The sequence below is a fragment of the Hemicordylus capensis genome, chromosome 4 (genome assembly GCF_027244095.1).
Source record: "Hemicordylus capensis ecotype Gifberg chromosome 4, rHemCap1.1.pri, whole genome shotgun sequence".
NCBI lineage: Eukaryota > Metazoa > Chordata > Lepidosauria > Squamata > Cordylidae > Hemicordylus > Hemicordylus capensis.
Genome location: NC_069660.1, coordinates 185051181 through 185075364, shown reverse-complemented (window position 1 = coordinate 185075364; position 24184 = coordinate 185051181). Strand labels below are relative to the sequence as shown.

Sequence of the window (24184 nt, the reverse complement as noted above, 5' to 3'; positions counted from 1 at the left end):
TGCAAAGAAATATGTAGTGCATAGATAGTTGGAATACATAGTAGACAGCTGGAATAAATAGAAAACATCACAGCATCCAAATCAGAGTTAGCTTTGTAAATGTAATACTAATAGAAACCTCATATCTAGAGGCTTCCTAATCAAAAACTGGAAAACTGCAATATCTGTCTGACTAAAGATCTCTTGAGATATTATTTGTTTCCTGAGGTTGTCTCCAAGGGAAGATCAAAGCAGGCTTTCAGCTTGCAGATTTCCTTCCCCATTAGTCTCCACCCCTCTCCAGTAGAAAAAATAAATCAGGATATCTTGTGTTTCTTTGAACAATGGATCTTCCCTCACTGATTATCTTTAAAATAAACATGAGGAGCCAGTGCCCCTCCAAACGACTATGTAGTGTATATATACCATTCTGTAAATGTATGGATAGTCCCTTCTGAAATGTTATTTCCACTGCTTCCAGCAACCTTTCATTGGTCCCTTACAAAGGAGATTTAAAAGGGTTAAAAAACTTCCAAAAAAGTGGAATTAAATGAGAAAAATCCCAATTCCTGGTGGATTTTGGCAGTATCTTCTTTCAGGGCACAAAAATGACTGTTGCTGGTGTCTATCTTATGTTTCTTTTTAGATTGTGAGCCCTTCAGGGCAGGTTTCCATCTTATTTGTTTGTTGTTTCTCCGTGTAAAGTGCCCCGAGCCATTTTTGGAAGGGCGGTAGAGAAATCGAATGAATGGATGGATGAAAAATGGTTTAAACAGTTGTAAGAAATTCTACTGATAATAGTCAGTTGGAAGAACAAGATGTCTAGTTTTGGGGCCCTTTCTGCTGCACAATCCAGAGTCACCACACTGGCTACAACCATCTTGAAAAAAATACCCAACAACAAATGTATGTGCTCATCCCATCACTGCATGATTGCGGTAAAGCGATGGGCCACGGCTTGCTTTAAAAAAGAGGGAGAGAGAGATTGTGGCAGCCAGCACAGCCATCCAAACCACTGCCATTCAGTGTGTGTGTGTGTGTGTAGGCTCAGCACAGGGCTTTGCCTCAGGACCTTTGCAACCAGACACTGACGCTGCCCCCATTTGGCAAATGCCCATATTTCCACGAAGTGTTTCAGGTTTCTAATTTCTAGACTCTGAACTGCTAACTAAAGTTTTTTTCTTTTTTTCATTATTTTGGGGAAAACTGACTCTTTCTTATGCACTGCTTAGATATTTGGCATACTGCTTGGATCTGGCAGGGAGGGAGAAGGGGCCTGAACTGGAATTAGGATTGCCAGCATTTCATTGCAAGATTGAGGGACACAAGTTTGGGGCTGGGAGGTGGGACCTGGGAGAGGGGGAGGGGTGGGTCTGGGAGGTGTATGCAAGGGTTATCAAGAGCCTGAGTATCTGTGACATATATGTTATTGAATTATATTAATAATAACTAGTGGGCCCGGGCGCAGGGCATCTGCGCCTCATGTTGGGCCAAGCTGTGGGCCTCCCCCAATGCCGGCATGCCCGGCTTTCTGGCTGGTCAGCCAGCCGACCCTCCCACCCTCCTGCTTCCCCCCCCCCACTTTCTGGCTTTCTCTGCCTCCCGCCTCCTCCTCCCGTGGCCATGCCGTCCCTCTCTCGCGGTGCTTGCCTCCCGCCGAAAGCCTGGAACTCTCGCGAGTGGTGCTGCCACTCTTGCGAGAGGTTGCCACACATCCAAGACCAGACCGTCTTGGAGAAATAATTATATAGATGCTATTGAATTAACAATTAGGCTGCAGGCTGAAAATTAGGTCCTTTATTTGCTCCAGTGGGCTTACTGATGGGAGAACATGTGGTTGGGGGAAAACACACTGACTCACTCCTGCTTGTGCAGTTGTTATAGTTATAAGGTTTTGCCTTTTCCTTTTCCCACACACCTCCCTTTCCAATTCCTCCCAGCCCCCAGCCAGCCTAGACAACCTCTGTACCTTTAATTGTGTCGGGTTAGTGCTGCTGTGTGCACATACAACTGAGAGAGAGAGAGAGAGAAGCTGCTAGCTGCTGTCTCAGAGTCTGAAGAGTACTGAGCAAGCTCCTGTGCAAGCTCCGCCATCCACCAAACAGCTGATTGGCAGGAGCAGCTCAGTTCAACAACAATGGCAGAAGCCTGCAGGTTGTGAACAAGCAATGAAAGAGCTCTGTGGAGCTCAGGCTGGCTGCCAGCCTGCCGCTGCCTGCCCCTGGCCACCAAAATGCAGGAGAAATTGTGTCCCGAATGGGATGAACAGTTCCTCCCTGAAATGAGGGATGGAAAATGGAATGTCCCTTGTAATTAGGGACAGTTGGAACTCCTAACTGGAATTGAGCCCCTGAACAAAAAGTGGTTCAATAATTAGGCACTCTTGTTCAAGGAGTGCTGAGGGCTTCTCTCTGTTCCAGCTATATATGAAGGAAATTATATTTCTTAGTGAGGAATCTCAAAAGAAGATGAAGAAGAGCAGTACAGATTTACAGGGCCTAGGTCTGTTAGTCTGGTGCTTTAGTAGAAACTCCCCCCCCCCTGCCCACAGACTATTGTCCAGTAGCAACAAGGCCTGTCTGAAACCTTCTTTTATTATTTCTTCATCAGTCATCCTAAGCAGTGCAAGTTAAAGTTTTCCTTTTAATTAAGTTAGGGTAAAGTCAACACCAACTTGACAGCACTTGACAGCTGTCAAGTTGAAACCGACTTGACAGCACTTAATCAATCAATCAGTCAGTCAGTCAGTCAGAGTCCTAGTTAAGAGAGGGGAGATGGATATTTAGATATAGCCCTGATGAGTTTGGAGGAGGAGAGATGCATATGAAAACCTATAATCTGTTGATGATGATGAACCTTGTCTTGACAAACAGCAAAGGGTTCCGAACCGAATCAGGGGTGATTCGGGTAGCCCAGATTCGGGCACAGAACAGAACGGGGGTGATTCGGTTCGGGTCCAGAACCGAATCACCGAAAACCCGAATTGCACACCCCTAGAAAGAGAGAGAGAGAAAACCACCAAGGCCGACTATACTATTTAGCAAAAGTAGCCTTTGCAGTTCCCAATAGTCAAGCATAGAGGGAGCCTTTTCTGGGCTCAAATTCATTCTGTCACCTCAGCGATCAAATATGAGTGACAGGATTCTGAAGGATATATTTTATTTATCTATTTATTTATTTATTTATTTATTCATTCATTCATTCATTCATTCGATTTTTCTCTACCGCCCTTCCAAAAATGGCTCAGGGCGGTTTACACAGAGAAATAATAAATAAATAAGATGGATCCCTGTCCCCAAAGGGCTCACAATCTAAAAAGAAACATAAGACAGACACAAGCAACAGTCACTGGCGGTACTCTGCTGGGGGTGGATAGGGCTAGTTTCTCTCCCCTTGCTAAATAAAGAGCATCACCACGTTAAAAAGGTGCTTCTTTGCCAAGTTAGCAGGGGTGTAGTATTAGTCTAAGAAGATAACATGTTTTTTTTAAATAATTACTTTTCCTCTCAATTCCTTTTACTTTCCATTGTTACTTAATGTTCTATTTTCCTACTTTTAATCCTGTTTTTTAATTTTATTTGTGTTTTAAGAAATCATTTTAAAAACTTAGCAATGAGCAGCTTAAATTTTCCCTCATATAGATTTAAATGTCACGCAAAATAGTTTATTTTACATGAAATATATCCTAAACTGGTTCAGAGTATCTGAACTGATTGCCGAACAATTTTTTAAAAGTTAGTGGCTGACATTGAGACTAGCGAAGTGTGTGTGTAAAGAGCAAAGTTGTGCTAGAGTAAAAAGATTGCCTAGCTGTGCTTACAAATAGTGATTTGTTTAACTGTGCAGTTGTAAAAGCACTCAAAAGTTTCCTTTAAAGCAAATGAGAAACGCCACAGTTGCGCACTGTTCTGCAAGCATGTTTGCAGTCATGCAACATTAGTTTAGAATGTAAGCTCTAGACTTAGTACAAGTAGCTAGCACAACAGCTTTGTTCTAGTGCAACATCCTTCCTCAGGCACTTTGTTGGGATTTCAGCCAGTATCTGAACTGAAACTGAGTTGGAAAATGCTCTTGAATCTGAACCAGAACTGTACTCACATTTTAAATAGTCCACCTTCCTGGTCTTGAAGACCCTGGTCCAATATTTGCTTGTTCCATGCATCCATTGGATCCACCTTCCAGATCATGATTCATTTTGCTATCAAGAATATGCGACAGAAGTCATCTGTGGTACTTTGATATGGCTGATGTGTACCTAAAATAGCTATGCTAAAAGGGACCTTCCTGGAAAGATAATCTAGTGGGCCACTGTGAGAAACAGGATGCTGGACTAAATCAACCTTAGGCCTGATCTAGAAAGGTTCTTATGTTCATGACTTTTTTGTGCCTTCCTCCCTTTTCATTTTTCTTCCTACTCCCTCCTAGCAAAAATTTCCGCTTCATTTATAAGAACATACTAAAATCTTTATGTTAAAAATGTATATATAGGAGGTGCCATGTAACACTCAAATGTATAGCATGGAGTGCTGGGATATGCGACAAACTGCAGCAGATTATTGTGTAATTAGGCTTAGTAGATTTAAAAGTAATTACTGCATAAGATGCAGTGCAATTTAGAGGACTGAATTAATCGTGCATCTATCTGGTAACGATATGGTATCATGTAAATAACCTGACGTTACATTGTAATTACTAGCTGAGTTAAAAAAAACCAACCTTAGCTTTTATTAAAAATGGGAAAGGAATAGGAATATCCCTTTGAATAGGAAAGGAAGAAAGGACATTGTTTAGCATTGGAGAGAAAGAATAATACTTAAAGTGGAGAGAAGAAAAAATCAGGAGTCATTAATTCTGGAATACTGAACATGTTCAAAGCATTTTGTCTACTTTATCTCATAATCCTTTCAATAAATGATCTGTAAGGTAAATCACTATGTATGTATCTACATACATGAAAGGGGCCAAGACAAAGAGATAATGGAAGTAGTGACTTTGTCTTGTATTTATCAAGGGAACAGCAACTGCCCCTATCAGCTGCATCATAGCATCCCTCCCAGTGGTTATTGCTGGCATCGGCATCATCTGCCTTATGTTTCCTTTTAGGCTTTGATTCCTTTTTGGACAAGGAGCCATAATCTCATACCTTTTGCTATGTAAACTGCTTTGAGGACTCTTTTTTGGTTGAAAATTGATATAAACATATTCTTGATCATCTTAAGGTCTGATATACACAACTATCAAAATCAGGGTAGAAGGCAGGCTGCCCTGGTTTGCATGATTGTGTGAACTCATAAAAATATTTCCAACCCAGGCTGCTCAAAGCAGGGTAACCTAGGTTTTGTACCCAAATCTAAACTGGTAGCACAGATAGGAGGAGAGGAGAGCTCTCCTACCTTGCTTTTATGGTCATGTGGATCCACTTACCTTTTCTACCTTGCCCTGGGCGCTGTTTCCCCCCGATACGCCACTGGTTAAATCCAGGCAAGATGGAGATGCTGTTGGTCAGTAGGAAAGCCAATCGGGATAGGTGATTCAACTAGCTCTGGATGGGGTTGTGTTCCCCTTGAAAGAGCAAGGGACAGTTCAGAGCAGAACTTTGAGGCTGTTCTCATGAGCAGCCAAGACTGGGCTAAGGCAGCCAAGCCCAGGCTTGGCTGCTTGTGAGGACTGCCGGGAGCCGACCAGCTCCTGACAGCACCTTGGCAGCAAACTCAACAAAGAAGCCTGCCAGTTAGTCGAGGTTAAGAGAGCGCTTGCACCCATAACCCTGTCTCATTGCTTGCAGCCAGCACTGAGACACTGCGGGGCTCCCAGCCAGTTCCAGGGGGACCCCCACAATGCATCACACACTCACACAGTGCATTGTGGGATTTCTGGGGACCAGGACAACAAATCCTACACCTCCATACTGCCTGGAGCAGCCACGTGTCATGTGGGCACACTCCCAGGCTCTTCACATTGCTCATCTGTGGGGAAGGTATGGTTAACAAACCTTCCTTCATGCCTGCATGCCTGTCCTGGCTCGTGATAATGAGAAAGGGCCCCTCCCTACTAAAGCACAGGGATTTATATATGGGGAGGCACTCTCTGAGATAAGTCCCAGGCCATGTAGAGCACAAGAAGATGTTGATGAAATAATACACTGTCCAGAGCCTTTGGATGGGGCAGTTTATAAAAGTAATAAATACATGCATGCATGCATGCATACATACATACATACATACATACATAATGTTTCATATGTAGTTCAGAAGGATCCAAAAAGAACCATTACTAAACTATTTATGTGAGGCAAGGGAACTTTAAATTTATTATTTAAAAATAGAAGCCCTCTATGGCTCATTGCAAACTGCTTTTTAAATAGATGCAATCTTTAAAAAGCAGTTTGTCATCTGGCATGGCAAGTTGGTTGTTCAAAGAAAAATAAAATAAAATCCTCTTTGGGGAGTGACCCTAAATGACTTTTTGTATCCCAGCTGTACCGTTGATCATCAAGGACCTTACTACCTGTGTCTAAAGAACTGCATCACTGACACTTTTGCATGGTTAGGTACACATTGATTTCATGTCAGTTTCTCCTCTAAGATGCTCATTGAGAAAAACCTAGAAGCAGATGGCTTGTGTTTGGACTTAATTCAACGTAGAACTGACAGTTGTACTGTCACAAAAAACTTCTAAACATAGACCTTAATGTCCCTGTCAACAAACTGGATAACATCTGGAGCCAGCTCTACTTTCTTTCTATACATAAGCCAAAAGAGGTCAGTTGATACGGATGGTATGGATGATACAGATGGTATTGTCTGGCATCATTAGAATTCTATTTTCTTCATTCTGACATCATTGATTGTTAATATTGAACTGATCTCTCTTTACATTAAAGTATATGACACAGGTGCAGTGATTCCTTTTAAAAATCAGGATTTGTTTTCTTTTTTGGAGACTTAATTTTATTCTGGAGTTTTTCAGAATGAATATATAGTCACATCACTGGCTGAAAGCTGTTCTTGCAGTAACTAAGGCTAGAGGTGGGGTGCAGGGCTGGGGCTGGGTGTGTTCATCTCTATGGAATTGCAGGGGGAGGTGATGGAATTTGAATGCCCCCTTTCTTCTAATAGCTTGGAGAAGGTTTATCCAGTCTGCCCCCCTCAGACTCAGTCTAAGTACTATAGTATTTAGATTGTATGAGGGAACAATTCCAACAAACTCTCCCCCCTCCGACAATTCAAAAAGAATATACGCGGAGGGTTGGGAAGACTTACACATTCTTATCCCTAACTGCATGATAAGAGGCTAGCTCAGATGTATTATTTGAACTAGACCAGTGTGAGTTTTCTGCTGGCCACTTCTAGGGAGACGTTGGCCTCAAGGGTAGATGGGAGTAGAGTTGAATGGGTGGATTTTCTTAGGCTTATATTTGAAAAATAACAGAATTGGCATGTGTTTTCATTTGGCCTGCTGGTGCCCTTAATACACAGGTATTCTCAGATTACATTATGCTGCTGTTTTAAAAAAAAGGTCTGCTGGGGGAAATATAAAGACAACAATTTTCACTAGCTGCCCCATGCCTGTTTGGATTTTCTTTAGCTCACTACCCCTTTGGTTTTTCCTCTTTTTCCCCATTTCTGCCTAGAACTGTCTTCCTTGCTATACTGAATAATTAAATTATTTTTACTGTCAAGTGTAGAAATATTCCAGAATAACTGATGAACTGTAGTATACTCCTTACAGAAATATGTGCCTTCACATTGCTATATAATGCTTTCTTATTGTGTGTGTGTGTGGGGGGGGACCTTTGATCTACAAATGTGCATAAACTACCCATGTTTCAAAAGCTTCTGATGCCAAATAAAGATCTCAGTCTGATGTGGTAGTAAAAATTTAAAGCTTTTCTTTTCTTAGACAAGAAAAGAAAAGCTTTAAATTTCTACTATAAACTTTAACTTTATATCAAAGGCTGACATGATGAGGAAAATTACTCAAAATAGTCCAATTGGAATTGTTCAGACAATTACTTTGAGTAGTTTTCCTCATAATGTCGGCCATAGTATTATATAATCATGTACACACATTAATTGTCAGTTATCAGTACTGGGGTCTCAAGGTGTGTGCAGGGAATTCTTATTTTGACCATTTAAAAAGCTGTTTCTGAAAGTTAAATAACTCTCTGGAGATGCATCAGGTGCAGTGTGAGCAGCTACAAGACATTACAGTCATTCCAATGCTTGCCCTGAATGGCTTGGGTACACAAAAGGGAACTTTGGCTCTAGCCAAAGTGTGCTGGAATTTGCGGAGAACTTTCAGTTCTTTGGTTGAAAGTTCAGTTGAAAGTGACATGTTGTATGAAACAACCAGTCAATAAAAAGATGGGTTTTTTAAAGATAGTTCATAGTTCATATGGATTTTTTAAAAAACACAGTCTTCCTCATCCAATCTCTTCAGGATGAAACAGAATACTGAAAGGTACACAGAGCTGCTCCATGTCATGGTCCCCCCTGTCCCTCCATATGTATCTTGTCCTGATGTCATCATATGTGCACTGCATTTGTCACATGTTCAGGATGTGCACTTCTCGGTCCCTTCTCTGTATCATTGGCTGGTGGGTGCCAGGAAACATAATTACTCAGAGTACAGGGGAAACAAATGTAATTACATCAGAATCTGAGGCAAGTGGTAGTACATTTCATGGAGGGGGAGCTGGGAACTTACAGGGCTGCTGTTTTCAGCAGCACCTACATTTCTTATAACATTTCATTTTGCCTGTAGTCTTTTTTATTCAGCAATTTGGAGTGTATTTTATTTGTTACGTTCAATAGGATAACATTAAATAATGATGTAGTGATTACTTCTGTAGAATGGAATGGCAAAATAATTGTTTGAGTAATAAAATTATATAACCTTAATTATAATTAATTAATATAACCTTAATTATATAACCTTATTTTAGTGCTGGAATATCAAGATGCAAAAAGGGAGGATAATATGTAGTTGATCACTCATGAAAAACACGTGTGTCTACTCCATTTCAACACAGGACCCAACCTTCTATCCCAGAGTGCACTTCAGCTCAATTCCAAACCTGAAGGATCTTTCCAATATTCATCTAGCTACCATAGCAACCAGACCCTTGCCCTTGGTGAAACTGCAACGTCACAGCTGCCAGCCCGAAGCAATCAAGCCAGAGCTGCTATACAGAACTATAGCCAGGTATGTTTTGAGATGGAGCCTGACTCAGTTATATCAAATGCCATTTTGAAGGATAATCTATTTGGAAACAGATGTTGACAAGTGTGAGTGCATAAAAACAAGAGGCTTTGCTTATATATCTAACAAACCTTATAAATATTCTTTTCTTGATTTTTGTTAAAAACAAGTAATAGAATTTCAAGGGTTCGTGTCTGCACACAAAATATTTTTAAAAAGTTAAGTCAATACTGTATTTACCTGAATCCAAGACTAGTCCCCCCACCCACCCAATTTTTTGATATTAGAAATCAGGAGGTCATCTTAAAGTCATAGTCCTGTTCCTTTTGTATTAATGCAGGTATGACCTGTATTTAACCTCTACTTTTTAAGAGGGTTGTCTTAAATTCAGAGTCATCTTTGATTTGGGTAAATATGGTATTAAAGGAATAATTGAAGGTAAAATAGCATATTCATGTGTTTACATAGTCGTTTGGAAGAACAGTTATTAATCTTTATTTTTATCCTGAGTACTATTTAACTCTCAGTTTTGCTTTTAATCCATTTATTATTTTCAGCATGTTATATAGTAAATGAATTCACATAGCATTCTGACAATTAGGCATGTGTAAAACCATTACCTTTTATTTCTACTGGTATTTGTACAAACTCACAAGCCATCAGTGCGTGTTCATGGCACATATCCAAAAATAGCATAGGTGATTTTAACAATGTGGACTTGAACCAACATATGTATCTGTTTTCTGCAACTTAATCCCTTATCATGTTCCACATTCTGAAGCATGAAGCAATATACTGCAGATTTGAATATGGGTGCATTGCATGTGCAGCTGGTTTTAAACATGCTACATCTTGCACGTCAGTTGCTTTTTCTGGATCTGATGGGAATATTCCCTGCCACCTGTTTGGGACACGTAGCTGCAACATTGCATTTATAGACTGGGTTCACTCAATCACAAGGATCCTGGTTAAAAAAACTAATCAGGATTAGTGAGCCCTATGGAGCACATTGTGAGATCCCAAAATTTAAGGGCAATCCTGGTCAAACTGCTCTGGTTAGGCAGCATTTAACCAGGATAGATAACTAGGATCTGGTTATCTGTCCTGGTTAAATGCTGAGCGGTTTGACCAGGATTGCCCTGAAACAGTGGTTGAGTTATAATTGGATGGGCATGCTCAAAAGACATAAGCTGTCCAGCATTAGAGAGTCGCCTCTCACCTCCCTCCCTAATTGGCCAGCTGGTCACTCCTGCTGCTGCCACCTGCTCACTGCCCAATTGCCCACCACCTGCTGCCTCTTGTCGCCTGCTCCAGCTCCCACCAGCAACCCAGGCTCCTGGGTTGTGGGAAACAGAAAGCCCAGAATGGGAGCTTTCTCCTTCCCCCCAGCCCAGAACTGGATCCAAATGGAGGACTGTGCTTGAAAACCCCCCATTTTCAACCAGTCCCAGGCTGGGTGGAAACTTCCGTTCAGGGCTTTCTTACTTACTTACTTACTTATTTAGTCAGTCAGTCAGTCAGTCAGTCAGTTTTTATACCGCCCTTCTGGAAAAGCTCAGGCTCCTGGGAGCCTGCAGGAGGTGAAGTGGGCAGCGAGAGGCAATGCTAGCAGTGAATGTGCAGCACTCTTTCTATAATCCAGGAGACTGCCTCGGTAGTGTCAGAGGCAATGGTGGTGTGTGCACCAAGTGCATGCTGCCATGGATGGGGCTATGGGCAGGCAGGTAGAGGCAGTGTGTACAGTCTGCTGTCAGAGAGAGGGATGAACACACGCCCACCCTCCCCTAACTACTCCAGTGCCCTGGAATTCTGGATACATATAGTCAATTTCACAGCACTCACTAATCTTGATTAACTTTTTAATCATTTTTTTTTAACCAGGATTATTTTGATTGAGTGAACCCAGCCATAGAAAATCACTGAAGTTCATGGCATTCGTGCAAGCTCTTTTTATTTGTTCATTTGTTTTAAGATGCAATATTCGTTATTAAAATTGTAATGGTGTAAAAAGGTTGAAAATATGTTGGCAGAATAAAACTCGCCCTTGAGAAATATATACTAGTCTTGGTTGGCATGAGCATAATTCTGGTGATCAGTGTGTTTTTGTGTTTGGAATATTTTGGATCTATATTCCAAAGGATCTGAGATACTTTGAAATAAAAGTGCGCTAGTTTTTGTTTAGCTTAATTGGTTGCCTTGCAATTGTTACAAGTAAACCAAGGGAGGAATATTATATAAGTTTCTGGAGCTTTAATTCAAATTAGCTTCTAAAATGCAGATCGCCGCCCATCTGTTTTGAAAATGTTCATGATAGCTTTACTGCAGTCTCCAAGGTAGAGTTCAAACTCTTTCACATCTTCCATCTTGCAAAAGTGTTGATGTGTTATGCTAATCATTTAAGAAAGGAATAGAAGCATCACACAGTTTTGTACTAGAATCCAATTAAAATAACAAACCTGATGTAAGTGTCTGTATTTTCCTAAATATCATATCCCAGGGGTGTTTGTGTTCACACCGTGTTAGTAGGATTGCCGCATCAGTCTTCAGTGTTGAAGAAACCTCTGCAAATTCAACATGTTTGCTCAAAGGGGACTTTCCTCAACATTATCATGAATCGAGCAGTCCTGCTCACACAGATTCCCATGTGAACATTTTAGCACATGTTTGTATTCTATTTTTATATTTTGTAAAAAGTTGTGCAAACCTTTACTCTCTAATCCCTTTCCAGGGATGGGGTGAATACTCTAATTAGGGGGACTTAAATGTGACACCCACACCCACTCACACTTTAAAAATGGTGACCCATTTCAAGTCAATCCAGATGCATGTCTGGACTGACCTTCAGAATGGGTCATTAAAAACAAAAGCCACTGTCCATTGTGAGGGGAGTGTCAGAAGCAGAAGAGGGCCCTCCTAACTGCCAGGGAGAAGATGACTTCTGATGACTTGAAATGACAGCTCTGAGCATGTTCAGAATAGTCATTTTCTGCTAGATCAAGGAGCTCGTAATCTTTTCTGAACAAAATTAACTACAAATCCCTTGATTCCAGCAAGAAACTGTGATTCTAAACATGCTCAGAACTGTCATTTCAGGTTTGCGGGCCAACAGAAAGAAAAATTGTCACTTTGATATTGCAAATTTTTCTTGCAAATATTCTAAAAAATGTTCAAAGGTTTTTCAGTAGTTACAAATAATGCTTGCAAAAACAGTGGGATGAGCTGATGTTACTAGTGCACAATGGGGGAATCCAGGGCCCAGCAGAATGCTTTACCCCTGGACCCAGAACAATCTGCTGCTGGCCATGTTCAGATCCAAAGGTTGCAGCTGCTCACATAGCTACATAGCAAAGACTGTTTGTAGGCCTCTTGCAAATAAAGTGAATTACATTTAAACTCACAAAGACATCACTATATGCAAGGCAAATGAATCTAAATGGGACGCTACAGCTGTGTCATATAAAGATACATATAATATTGAGTTCATTCAGTGGTGTAAATAGTAAAGCCCCACAATTCATTAGTAAAACACAACATAAAGCACAAAACATGAAATTATATTTGTGGAGGTTTCCTCCTCCTCCTCGAGTTTAATTATGGGTGTATCAATGCTGCATAGTCTCTGTGGCTCCTTGGAGGATTATTGAAGTAAAGTCATTTGAACAGAATCAGTCCCTGGAAGGTACTGAAAACCATATGACTAGTCATACAAAACATTCACATTGCTAAGATTCATAAGAGCCATGCTGGATGAGACCACACAATGGCCCACCAGATGCGTCCCTGGAGCCCAAAAACAAAGCATAAAAGTAAGCCCACAACCCTCCGACTGGTAGCCATTGATAGACCTCTCCTCCATGAAGTCGTCCAAACCCCTTTTAAAGCCATCCAGGCTGTTAGCTGTCACCACATCCTGTGGCAGAGTTCCACAAGTGGATCACGCGTTGTGTGAAAAAGTACTTCTGTTAGTTGGTCCTAGACCTCCTGGCAATCAATTTCATGGAGTGACCCCTGGTTCTAGTGTTGTGTGAGAGGGAAAAGGATTTCTCTCTCTCCACTTTCTCCACACCATGCATGATTTTATAGACCTCTATCATGTCTGCCTGCAGTCGCCTTTTTTCTAAACTAAAAAGCCCCAGGTGTTGTAGTCTTGCCTCATAAGAAAGGTGCTCTAGGCCCCTGATCATCTTGGTTGCCCTCTTCTGTACCTTTTCCAGTTCTACAATATCCTTTTTAAGATGTGGTGACCAGAACTGTACACAGTACTCCAAGTGTGGTCGCACCAAAGTATTGTATAAGGCCATTATAATATTAGCCATTTTATTTTCAGTCCCCTTCCTAATGATCCCTAGCATGGAATTTGCCTTTTTCACAGCTGCCGCACATTGAGTCTACATTTTCAACGAACTGTCCACCACGACCCCAAGATCCCTCTCCTGGTCAGTCACAGACAGCTCAGATCCCATCAGCATATACTTGAAGTTTGGGTTTTCATCCCAATGTGCATCACCTACACTTGCTAACATTGAACTGCATTTGCCACTTTGTTGCCCACTCCCTCAGTCTGGAGAGATCCTTTTGGAGCTCCTCACAATCCATTTTGGATTTTACTACCCGGAAGAGTTTGTTATCATCTGCAAATTTGGCCACCTCAATGCTTACCCCTGCTTCTAGATCATTTATGAATAAATTAAGAAGCACCGGTCCCAGTACAGATCCCCAGGGGACCCCACTTCTTACTTCCCTCCATTGTGAAAACTTTCCATTTATACCGACCCTCTGTTTCTTGTCTTTAGACCAGTTAGCAATCTACACATGTACTTGTCCCTTTATCCCATGACTGCTAAGTTTCCTCAGGAGTCTTTGATGAGGAACTTTGTCAAAAGCTTTTTGGAAGTCCAGGTATACTATGTCAACTGGATCACATTGATCCACACACTTGCTGACACTCTCAAAGAACTCCAAAATGTTCATGAGGCAAGATTTCCCTTTGCAGAAGCCATGCTGGCTCACTCCCAGCAAGGCCTGTTCTTCTAGGTGCTTTACAATTTTATCCTTGAGGATGCTTTCCATCAATTTGCCTGGAACGGACATTAGGCTAACCGGCCTGTAATTTCCCGGATCGCCCCTGGATCCCTTTTTGAAAATCAGTGTTACATTTGCTACTCTCCAGTCCTCTGGTACAGAGCTCAATTTCAGGGATAAGTTATATATTTTAGCAAGGAGGTTGGCAATTTCACATTTGAGTTCTTTGAGGACTCTTGGATGGATGCCATCCGGCCCTGGTGATTTGTTAGCTTTCAGTTTTTCCAGACAGTTTAGAACATCATCTCTTGTCACTTCTATCTGACTCAGCTCTCTAGCCTCCATCCCTAAAAAGCCTGGTTCAGGAACAGGTATATACTCAGTATCCTCTGCTGTGAAGACAGACGCAAAGAACTCATTCAGCTTCTCTGCAACCTCCATATCCTCCTTAATAATCCCTTTCACTCCCTCATTGTCTAATCGTCCAACTGCCTCCCTGGCAGGTTTTCTGCTTCTGATGTAGTTAAAGAAGTTTTTGTTATTCCCCTTGATACTTTTGCCTAAATGTTCCTCAAACTCTTTTTTTGCCTCCCTTATTGTCGCCTTGCATTTCTTTGGCCAGAGTTTGTGTTCCTTTCTGTTCTCTTCATTTGGACAGGCCTTCCAATTTCGGAAGGAAGTTTTCTTCCCTTTTATGGCTTCCTTGATGGTACCTGTTAGCCGTGCTGGCATCCTCCTGGACTTAGTGGTACCTTTCCTCCTTTGGGGTAATCTAACTGGGCTTCTAGTACTGTGGTTTTGAGTAAACTACATGCATTCTGGAGCGAAGTGACTCCTGATTTTCCCTTTCAGCTTTCTTTTCACCATACTCCTTATTTTGGAGAAGTTTCCTCTTCTGAAATTCAAAATGTCCGTGTTAGATGTCCTTGGTGATTCTCTCCCTGCATGTATGCTGAATTTGATGGCACTGTGGTCACTGTTCCCTAAAGGGTCAATGACACTGACATCACACACCAGGTCCTGGGTGTCACTCAGAGTTAGGTCCAAGGTCGCCTTCTAGCTGGTTGGTTCCATGACCAACTGTTCTAGGGCACAGTCATTTAGTGTATCTAGAAATTTGACCTCTTTGTCCTGACCTGAATGTGAATTTACCCAGTCTATGTGTGGGTAATTGAAATCACCCATAATTACAGCCCTGCCTCTCCTTGACGCCTCTCTGATTTCCTCCTGCAACTCCCAGTCACTGTCAGCATTTTGATCCGGAGGGCGATAGCACGTCCCCAGTAGCACATTCCCTTTCTGGCCTTGTATAGTCACCCACAAGGTTTCTGTGGAGGACTCCAGTCCACCTAGGTTTTCTAGCTTGTTAGATTCTATCCCGTCTTTAACATACATTGCTACCCCTCCTCCAAGGTGCTCCTCCCTGTCCTTTCTATAGAGTTTATACCCAGGGATAACAGTCTCCCACTGGTTCTCACTGTTCCACCATGTTTCTGTTATGTCCACTATATCTATTTCTGCATTAGCAACCAAACACTCCAGCTCACCCATCTTGCCTTGGAGGCTTCTGGCATTGGCATATAAGCAGCTATATGGTGAATCTCTCACTGGATGTATGCTATCTTTCTTTTGACTCTTTGACCCGCTGGCACCGGCTCCCATCTGCTCTTTATGTGGCTCTGCTCTGTCCCCTTCTATTTTATCTGAATTCTTTGCACCCTCACACTTTAAAGGATGGCTTTTGCCACACAGGATACTGCCCAGCTCCCATCAGCTGTTCCCCAGGTGTCATTTTAAAAGCTGCTCTGCAACCTTTTTAATTTTAAGTGCCAGCAGTCTGGTTCCATCTTGGTTCAAGTGGAGCCCGTCCATTTTGTACAGGCCTTACTTTCCCCAAAATGTATCCCAGTGCCTAACAAATCTAAACCCCTCCTCCCAGCACCAACGTCTCATCCACGCATTGAAACCCCTCAGCTCTGCCTGTCTCATTGTACCTGCATGTGGAACAGGTAGCATTTCTGATAATTCTACCTTGGGGGTCCTGGACTTCAATACACTACCTATCAGCCTAAATTTGGCTTCTAGGACCTCCCGATTACATATCCCCACATCGTTGGTGCCGACATACACCACAACAGCTGTCGCCTCCCCAGCACTGTCTAAGAGCCTGTCTAGATGCTGTGTGATGTCCGCAACCTTCGCACCAGGCAGGCAAGTCACTGTGCAGTCAACACGCGGGTCACAAACCCGCGGGTCACCCACTACAAGGAGGCCCCCACCTCCCAGAGGAGTATCCCCTGTGCGAGAGGATGTGGGCTCATCATCCATGGAAGGGGTCCCTTCGAACGGAGCATTTCAGACCGATGTCCTCCTTGCCCAAGACCGTCATTCTCCCTGACAGAGGAGCTACCATCCCTGGAGTGGGATGCCTCTGTCACATCCCTGAATGTCTCGTCCACATTCCTCTCTGTCTCTCTGAGCTTCTCCAGATCCGTCACCTTGGTCTCAAGGGAAGGAATTCGTTCCCTGAGCGCCAGGAGCTCCTTGCACCGAGCACACACCCATGACTTCTGCCCATGGGGCAAATAGTCATATATGTGGCACTCTGTGCAATACACTGGGAAGTGCCCCTTCCCCTGCTGATTTTCTATCTTCATACTGTTTTTGTGGCTGTTTACAGTATTTAGAGATAGTTTATTAGAAGTAGTTTATTATCTTTTTATTAGTTTATTAGAAGGATAGGTCCCAGCTGTAATGGTCAGCTATTTATCTGTCCAACAGTCTTTCCCAAGAATATGAGGGAGGGATTTGTACTTATGTTCTCTTCTCCACCAGGCTCCTTGTGATCATAGGGGTTTGTTCCAGGCTCTCCCGCACACTTCCCGCTAAATTCCTGCAAAACTCCTACATCCTGTTTGCTATCCCTGTTCGCTATGCTCTCGGGCCTTCACCTCTTATGTAGAGTAGCCTTCCAACTGAGACACAGGATGTGAGACAAAGGATGTGAGCCCTAGCTGACCCCATCCCCTTTGTCAGGCAGTGACAAAGTAAAACACTGGAGTTTGGTAGCCCTAGTCATTCCTAGCCCTGAGACAATTTTAACCCTATCAAATAACACACACACACACACACACACACACACACACACACACACACACTAAGACCTACCCCTTAAAGAGAAACAGCCCCTGAAAATCTCCCCTCTTCCTGTTAGTTTGTTTGAAGGGGGAAAGGCTAGATGTTTATAAAAGCTTGCTCACCTTCTCAGCTGTGTCTGCTCTTCACTGAGTAGCCTTCCAGCTGAGACCAACTGAGACAATGAATTCCATAAATAGTGTGGTGTGTGAAGAAGTACTTTTTTTGTCTTGCCTGAATCCTCTCACTATCTATTTTATGCCATTTGTGCAGGAGCATAAGGACAATGGAGCAAGTGGGGCAAGTGTCCCTAGTCCACTAGGATCTGGGGGCTGCCAAGGCACCTCTTTGCCCCTTCCCACACCCAGCCAGAGAATGAAGTGCTTTCCAAAAGGCAAATGGGAGTGTGAGGTATGCCCCCTCCTGCCCAGCTCCTGGTTTGTTTCACCTATGGCTGATTGAGGGCTTCTTTCCCTGCTTCGCTTCAAGTGAGGCAGAGAAATAAATAGTGAAAACGTGGCAGGAGGGGTAAGAGCACCCTCCCCCGTCCTTAAAGATAACCCCCCCACCTTTGAACTGGCCGAATTGCCAGATGTTCAGACTGGTTCAGAGGCCCATAAAAGGGCCTCCGAACCGGTTCGTGCACATCCCTAGAAATAAACCTCCAGTCAGTTAGTGATAGAATGAAGCGCTGACTGGGAAAGATCAGGAGAAGGTCTGAGCAGCCCCTCTTCCTGGTAGTGGCCACATCCCCTGAATCAACATCAAATTGGGGGTGGTGGTGGCCAGTATCAGGAGTGGGGCTGCTTAGCCCCACTCCTGCTTTTCCCCACTCAGTACTTTGTTCCAGCGCTGACTGGTAGCACTTTCTCTGTCTCACATGGCAGAGAAAAGGAGCTCCCAAGCAGCACTGGAATGAAGCACAAACTGGGGAGAATGGGGAGTGGGGCTGAGTGGCCCCACTCCCAATACTAGCCACACCCCTGTGCCTGTCATTGACATGGGGGTGTGGTCATGCGCGCGTGCACCCCCCCACACACACACCAATTTGCAGTGGGGTGGGGGTTTCTGGCAGGACATTTTCCCTTGACCACCAGCGAGCTTCCTATGCCCCTGCTTTTGTATTATTTATTTATTTATTTGATTTCTATACCGCCCTTCCAAAATGACTCAGGGTGGTATAGCACTTACAGCAATAGCACTTACATTTATATACCGCTCTATAGCCGGAGCTCTCTAAGCGGTTTACAATGATTTAGCATATTGCCCCCAACATTCTGGGTACTCATTTTACCGACCTCGGAAGGATGGAAGGCTGAGTCAACCTTGAGCCCCTGGTCAGGATCGAACTTGTAACCTTCTGGTTACAGGGCGGCAGTTTTACCACTGCGCCACCAGGGGCTCATATGACACTTGTATTCTTGGATAGCTTCTATTAGCAAATATACCACTATAATTTTACTCATCTCTGACTGTTGACCAGCATCTGCTTCTAGTCCAGGATGACTTTCAGGATAGGAGTTTGTTTATTCTGCTGTACCTGCCACTAATGGCTAATTAGCTAATTGCACAGTTGGCTCTTCTACTGCATGTGACATCTCATCAACATCACATAATTAAGAAAACTGAAAATAAAAATAACCTCCTAGTCTAATATTGCACATTTAAAGATATCTATTTGCCTTTTTAAAGAGTAAATAAACCACTTCAGGATCCCGCCCCTCGCCCGCAATGTTTTTTGTATTGCTGTAGGTAGATGCATTCATTTTGAAATGTGATCTTAAATTCCCACATAACCACCTCCCTACAATAGCCAAGACATGAACTATAGTGAAATTGTGGTACTTAGGAGTGCTGTAGGTGTGGGATTTAATTTTATCATCATATTAAAATGCCAGCTATCTTTGGAGTATAAATTGCTTACATCTTTGAAAATTGTATCTAGTTATGACAGTATCTCTTGCTTGGCACAAATGTGAGAAACCATATCTTCCTATTGCCAGACCTCTCCTGTGTCCCAGCACATCAGGGAAAGCTTCAAACATACTGATAAGGAATCTCAATGTCCTTTTCTGCTTCTGTTAAAGATCATGGGAATTTTGCTTCTGACCTAAATTGAAATGGGATTAGCCCTTTTGCAGAATGTGTACATATATAACTTGATTTATAGAGTGGTTTTGTAATCTTTCTTAAAACACAGCTGTATCCTATATAATGGCATGGAGAAAAATATAATATATGTATGGTAGAATGCACACAAATGTTAAACAAGCTTTCAGCTTATCTACTTCACACTGTTCACAGATACTGTGAGAGACTATATTAATTCTTAGGACATAATGCAGTTTATTATAGAAAGGCTGGTAACAGGAGTAGTAATTGTACGACCACAGCATGACATCTAAAATCTCGCATTTATTTTGCTCCTGAGGAATTAAATGACTGACACATTTTATCACTGGTAAACTGATCCAGTTATCTACATCAAGGCACACACTGTATTGCCTAGAGATTTTACTTATAAGCATAGTAGAAGACTGAAATCTCCAGTTAAAGCTGCTTAACACTTTCCATTATACACAGCTATTTTCATTTGCTATGATTTTTAAAATAAATATTTAACCATTTGAGCAAATATTTTCTGCTTCTCAGATCTACCTGAGGCATATTTCCCCCCCTGAAATTGTAGAAACATAAACAAAAAACCCCCAAAGACTTATTAAATCAAATCAAGAACCATCTGGTCTAGCAAATGTTTTCAATAGCTGCCAGCCAGATGCATCTGGAAGTTCATAAGTAGGAGTACAAAGGTGATGGACATTCCCCAGTGTTTGTCCCTAGTATTTGCTAAACTGAGGTACTAACATTATACATAGAATTTCTGTTACTTATCATGATGAACAGGTGCTGATAGACCTACCCTATAGGAATTTGCCTAATCCTCTTTCAGGCCTATCTAAGCTGACAGTTGTTGCCACATCTTGTGGTAATTAATTCTGTAAGTCAATTAAAGGTAAAGTGTGCCATCTCATTGGTGTCAACTCCTGGCGCCCACAGAGCCCTGTGGTTGTCTTTGGTAGAATACAGGAAGAGTTTACCATTGCCATCTCCTGTGCAGTATGAGATGATGCCTTTCAGCATCTTCCTATATCATTGCTGCCCGATACAGGTGTTTCCCATAGTCTGGGAAACATACCAGTGGAGATTCGAACCAGCAACCTCTTGCTCCCTGGGCAAGTTAATTCCCTGCTGCATTATGCATTGATTTTGTCCTGAATCTACTGCAGATCAACTTCAGTGAGTGACTTCAATTCTTACTATTATATGAGAAAGAATATGAAGCTTTTCACACATGCATGCAAAACCAGGCTAAGGGAGCACAGCCCACTTTTGCATGTGCATGTGTCAGGCCGGTCCCAGCAGCACCACGGCGGCAAACCCACCTATGAAGCCTCCCATTTAAATGAGGTGCATGACTCACATGGTGCATTATTGGAGCTCCAGGGGGCAGGGCAATGCATCCTGGTACCATGACTCTCGAAGCTGCCAGCAGCAGCTGGTGCTCATCTGGGCGAGCAATCCACCCATGCAGGGAAGGCAGAATGATCATCTGCAGGGAGGTAAGCTCTTTAAGGCTTCCTCCTCACAAACCCTGTAGCCCTTTCACACTGCTCGTGAGAAAGGGCTCACTGTTTGTGTTCACTCTCTCCAAGACTGCATTCACACAGTCAAGGCTCCCATTGTGTAGGCCTACTGTGAAACTGTTCTATGTGTGAGGCTGTTCTCATGACCAGCCTATCCCTGCCTAGCCTCAAACAGGATTAGGCTGGCTGTGAGAAGCAGTGGGATCCTCATGGATGACTCTGCTCCCCACCTGCCTAACCTCCTTAACAAACTTGGCTTTTAGCTGAGGTTAAGGGTGTTCTCGCAGCCCTACCAGGGGTGTAGCGATAATTGAACAGATGGGTTCAAACATCCTGAGCAGCCCCCAGCTCCATCTCTCCCTATTTTCTTCATGATCTCTCGCATTCTGAAGGGCCTCTGGAGAGAGGGGTGAACACGGGCCCCCTCTCCCCGAACTACGCCTCGACCTCTACCCTGGCTACTGGGTATCATGTGATTCCTCGGGCTGTATGTGGATTGAACACCCATCTGATGGAGGAATCCCCAGTGCAACTGAAATTGGTCTCTGTGTGCTGTTCAGTGATCATAATAGTTCTTCTTTGGAACACCCTTTCCCCCCAGATTCTTTCAGCCCCCTCCTTAGTGGCTTTTAAGGCCCTTCTCAAGACTTACCATTTTTGCCAGGCTTTTGCCCTTTAATTTTTTTTAATGATTGCTATTGTTATTGTTCACCACCTAGATTCTTTGGAGGAAGCGGTATTCACGAAATTTCTAATAAAAAAACAAAAAAAAAACCTTACTGCTGCTACTACAGCCATGGTGATCCAGTTTAAGAACATAAGAACAGCCCTGCTGGATCAGGCCCAAGACCCATCTAGTCCAACATCCTGTTTCGCACAGTGGCCCACCAGATGCCGCTGGAAGCCACAGACAGGAGTTGAAGGCGTGCCCTCTCTCCTGCCATTACTCCCCTGCAACTGGTACTCAGAGGCATCCTGCCTTTGAGGCTGGAGGTGGCCCACAGCCCTCCAGTTTAAAGAGTTAGCCACGATTGCTGAGCCCTGTGGAGCTAATTGTGAAGACCCAGAATTTCCATGATAACCATGATCAGATCCTGGTTATTTATCCTGGTTAAATGTGGTTTAACCACAGTGGTTTGACCAGGGTTGCCCAGGAAATCTGTGTTCTCACTACCAGCTCCACAGGGCTCATCAATCTGGTTAATTCTTTAACCCAGATCCCCATGATTGTGTAAACGCAGCCCAAACTTTCCATAATTCTATACACTCTGTCCTTTCCCACCTCCCAGTTCTTGTCTCAGTGGCTCAGCTCTTTAGAGAAAGAATGAAAGGAAATTGAATTTGGTTGTTTAACAAAGGGTAATGACCAGATCCAGTAACAGGTTTTGCATAGGGATGCACCAAATGTTATCCCTATTAATGTTCAGATTAAAAATAATACTTTCAGCATGGAGGTGGGGAATATTTCCTGAAAAGCCCCTAAATTCTGAGACTGTTAACCATTTCCCCCCAATCTTGTTCACTGTCATTTTTTCCTCTGTCATCTGCAGCTTTGGCACCATCTTTTTATTTAAATTACTGCATCATCTTCCTTCTTAGTTAGTCCCATGGTGATCTCAGCCAACTGGGAATCACATAGTGAACGGAATGAAATCACAACACTATTGAGCCAGTTGGATTTGACTGTGATCTGGCATCACTGAAGACAAATCTGGCCAATTCAGAGTGACAGCAATGCTTTCTGAACAGGCAAACACTTTCAGCTCTTTTCAAAGTGGTCATTAAAAAAAAATTCAGTGAAAGAGTTTGTGCTTTTAGACACTGCCAAATATGTTCACAAAAGGTGTTTCCCCTTCTACTTCAACCCAGGCTCTGCAAAGATGCTTCTTGTTCTAAAAAAAAAAAAATCTGAATGTGTCCATTACAAACTTTAATAAGAAATCAGAAGTCAACAATGATCTAATACAGTAGATTCAGACCACCACTTTTTCTCTAGTTACATGTGAAACAGAGTTATAGAGTTGACTCTATAGCCAAAATGCTTTCAGCAAGCTAGATGTTTGCAACTTTTTGAGAGCACTGGAGACCTCTCCTCCAGAATCCATACATATCCAGTCCCTAGTATCTCAATAGCTATCATCAACAATCAGGCCATTCAGATCAATTTAGAAGTTAATGATTTTACTAGCATTCAAGGACATTAATAACCATATAGGCATTAACATTGAAGACAGGATTATTCCTTATAAGCAGGAAGTTTATCATATATTCAAATGAACAAAGAAAGAGAAATATAACATACAGTTCATTAACACAAAAAGAGAAATCTTTATTAAAATTACCATCCTTTAACCAGCAGTTAGCAAATCAGAATTTACTTATTCATTTTCAATTAACATAACAAGAACAAAATTCCAAATTTAAAGTAAAAGATTAAAACACATTCTGTCTTGATGTGGCCAAAACTAAGGCACTAATACAGTAATGACTAGTTTTCATGCATAGCTATGTTACCAAAGGAGTCCATTAATAGAAATGACAATCTGACTATGCTTTGCACATCCTTTTATTGGTCTAAACTGCAGGTTATAACTTTAAAGATTAAGCCACAACAACTCCCAAAATAAGCCTGATTCATTTTGTTTCCCTGAACCACCTCATAGCTATACATAACATCAGTTAATTTACAATCCAAAAAATGAAAACTGTTATAAGATTAACTTGGTAATATCAATTCTTCATCTGCTGATGACCTAGAATGTAGTTCTTTAATTTGGAATTGACCCTTCTATTGCCATAAATAGAACCTTGCTTTCAGCTTGTTTGACAAATGTGTCATTAAAAAAGGTATTCAGCTTGGGGTTTGAGCAAAATGTTTTTCTCTCTTGAGTTGGGAGGAGTTCTAAAATTAGGGTGACTCAAAGTTCATTTCTAAAGCTATTGAACTAAACAAAGTTCCATTTGCAAAATAGATATCCTAAAGACCCCTCTTCCTAAATAAAGAACCATCAGGATTGGAATGTATTTTTGAGATTGCACCTGTAATCCACTTTACCATCTTGGAAAGATTAGAGGCTCAGCTATGCGTTCCTTGGGATAGGATGGGGGCCAGTAAACAGCTGGAGCTCAAAAGAGGTAACATAATCAGTAGAGAATAGTGAGAGATGGAATGTGATCAGAGAAAGATGACTTATCCCAAG

General features: G+C 42.4%; 1 protein-coding gene across 6 annotated transcripts in view; it reads left to right on the top strand.

Annotated features, from left to right (window-relative positions):
• The window catches only part of CTNND2 (catenin delta 2), a 924887-nt gene that overhangs the window by 460980 nt on the left and 439723 nt on the right, over positions 1-24184 (top strand). For all 6 annotated transcript variants that reach the window (XM_053242882.1, XM_053242877.1, XM_053242879.1 and 3 more), the window contains one exon: positions 9014-9186. In XM_053242882.1, the coding sequence (XP_053098857.1) occupies positions 9014-9186 (173 nt within the window). The remainder of the gene's footprint in view (positions 1-9013; positions 9187-24184) is intronic.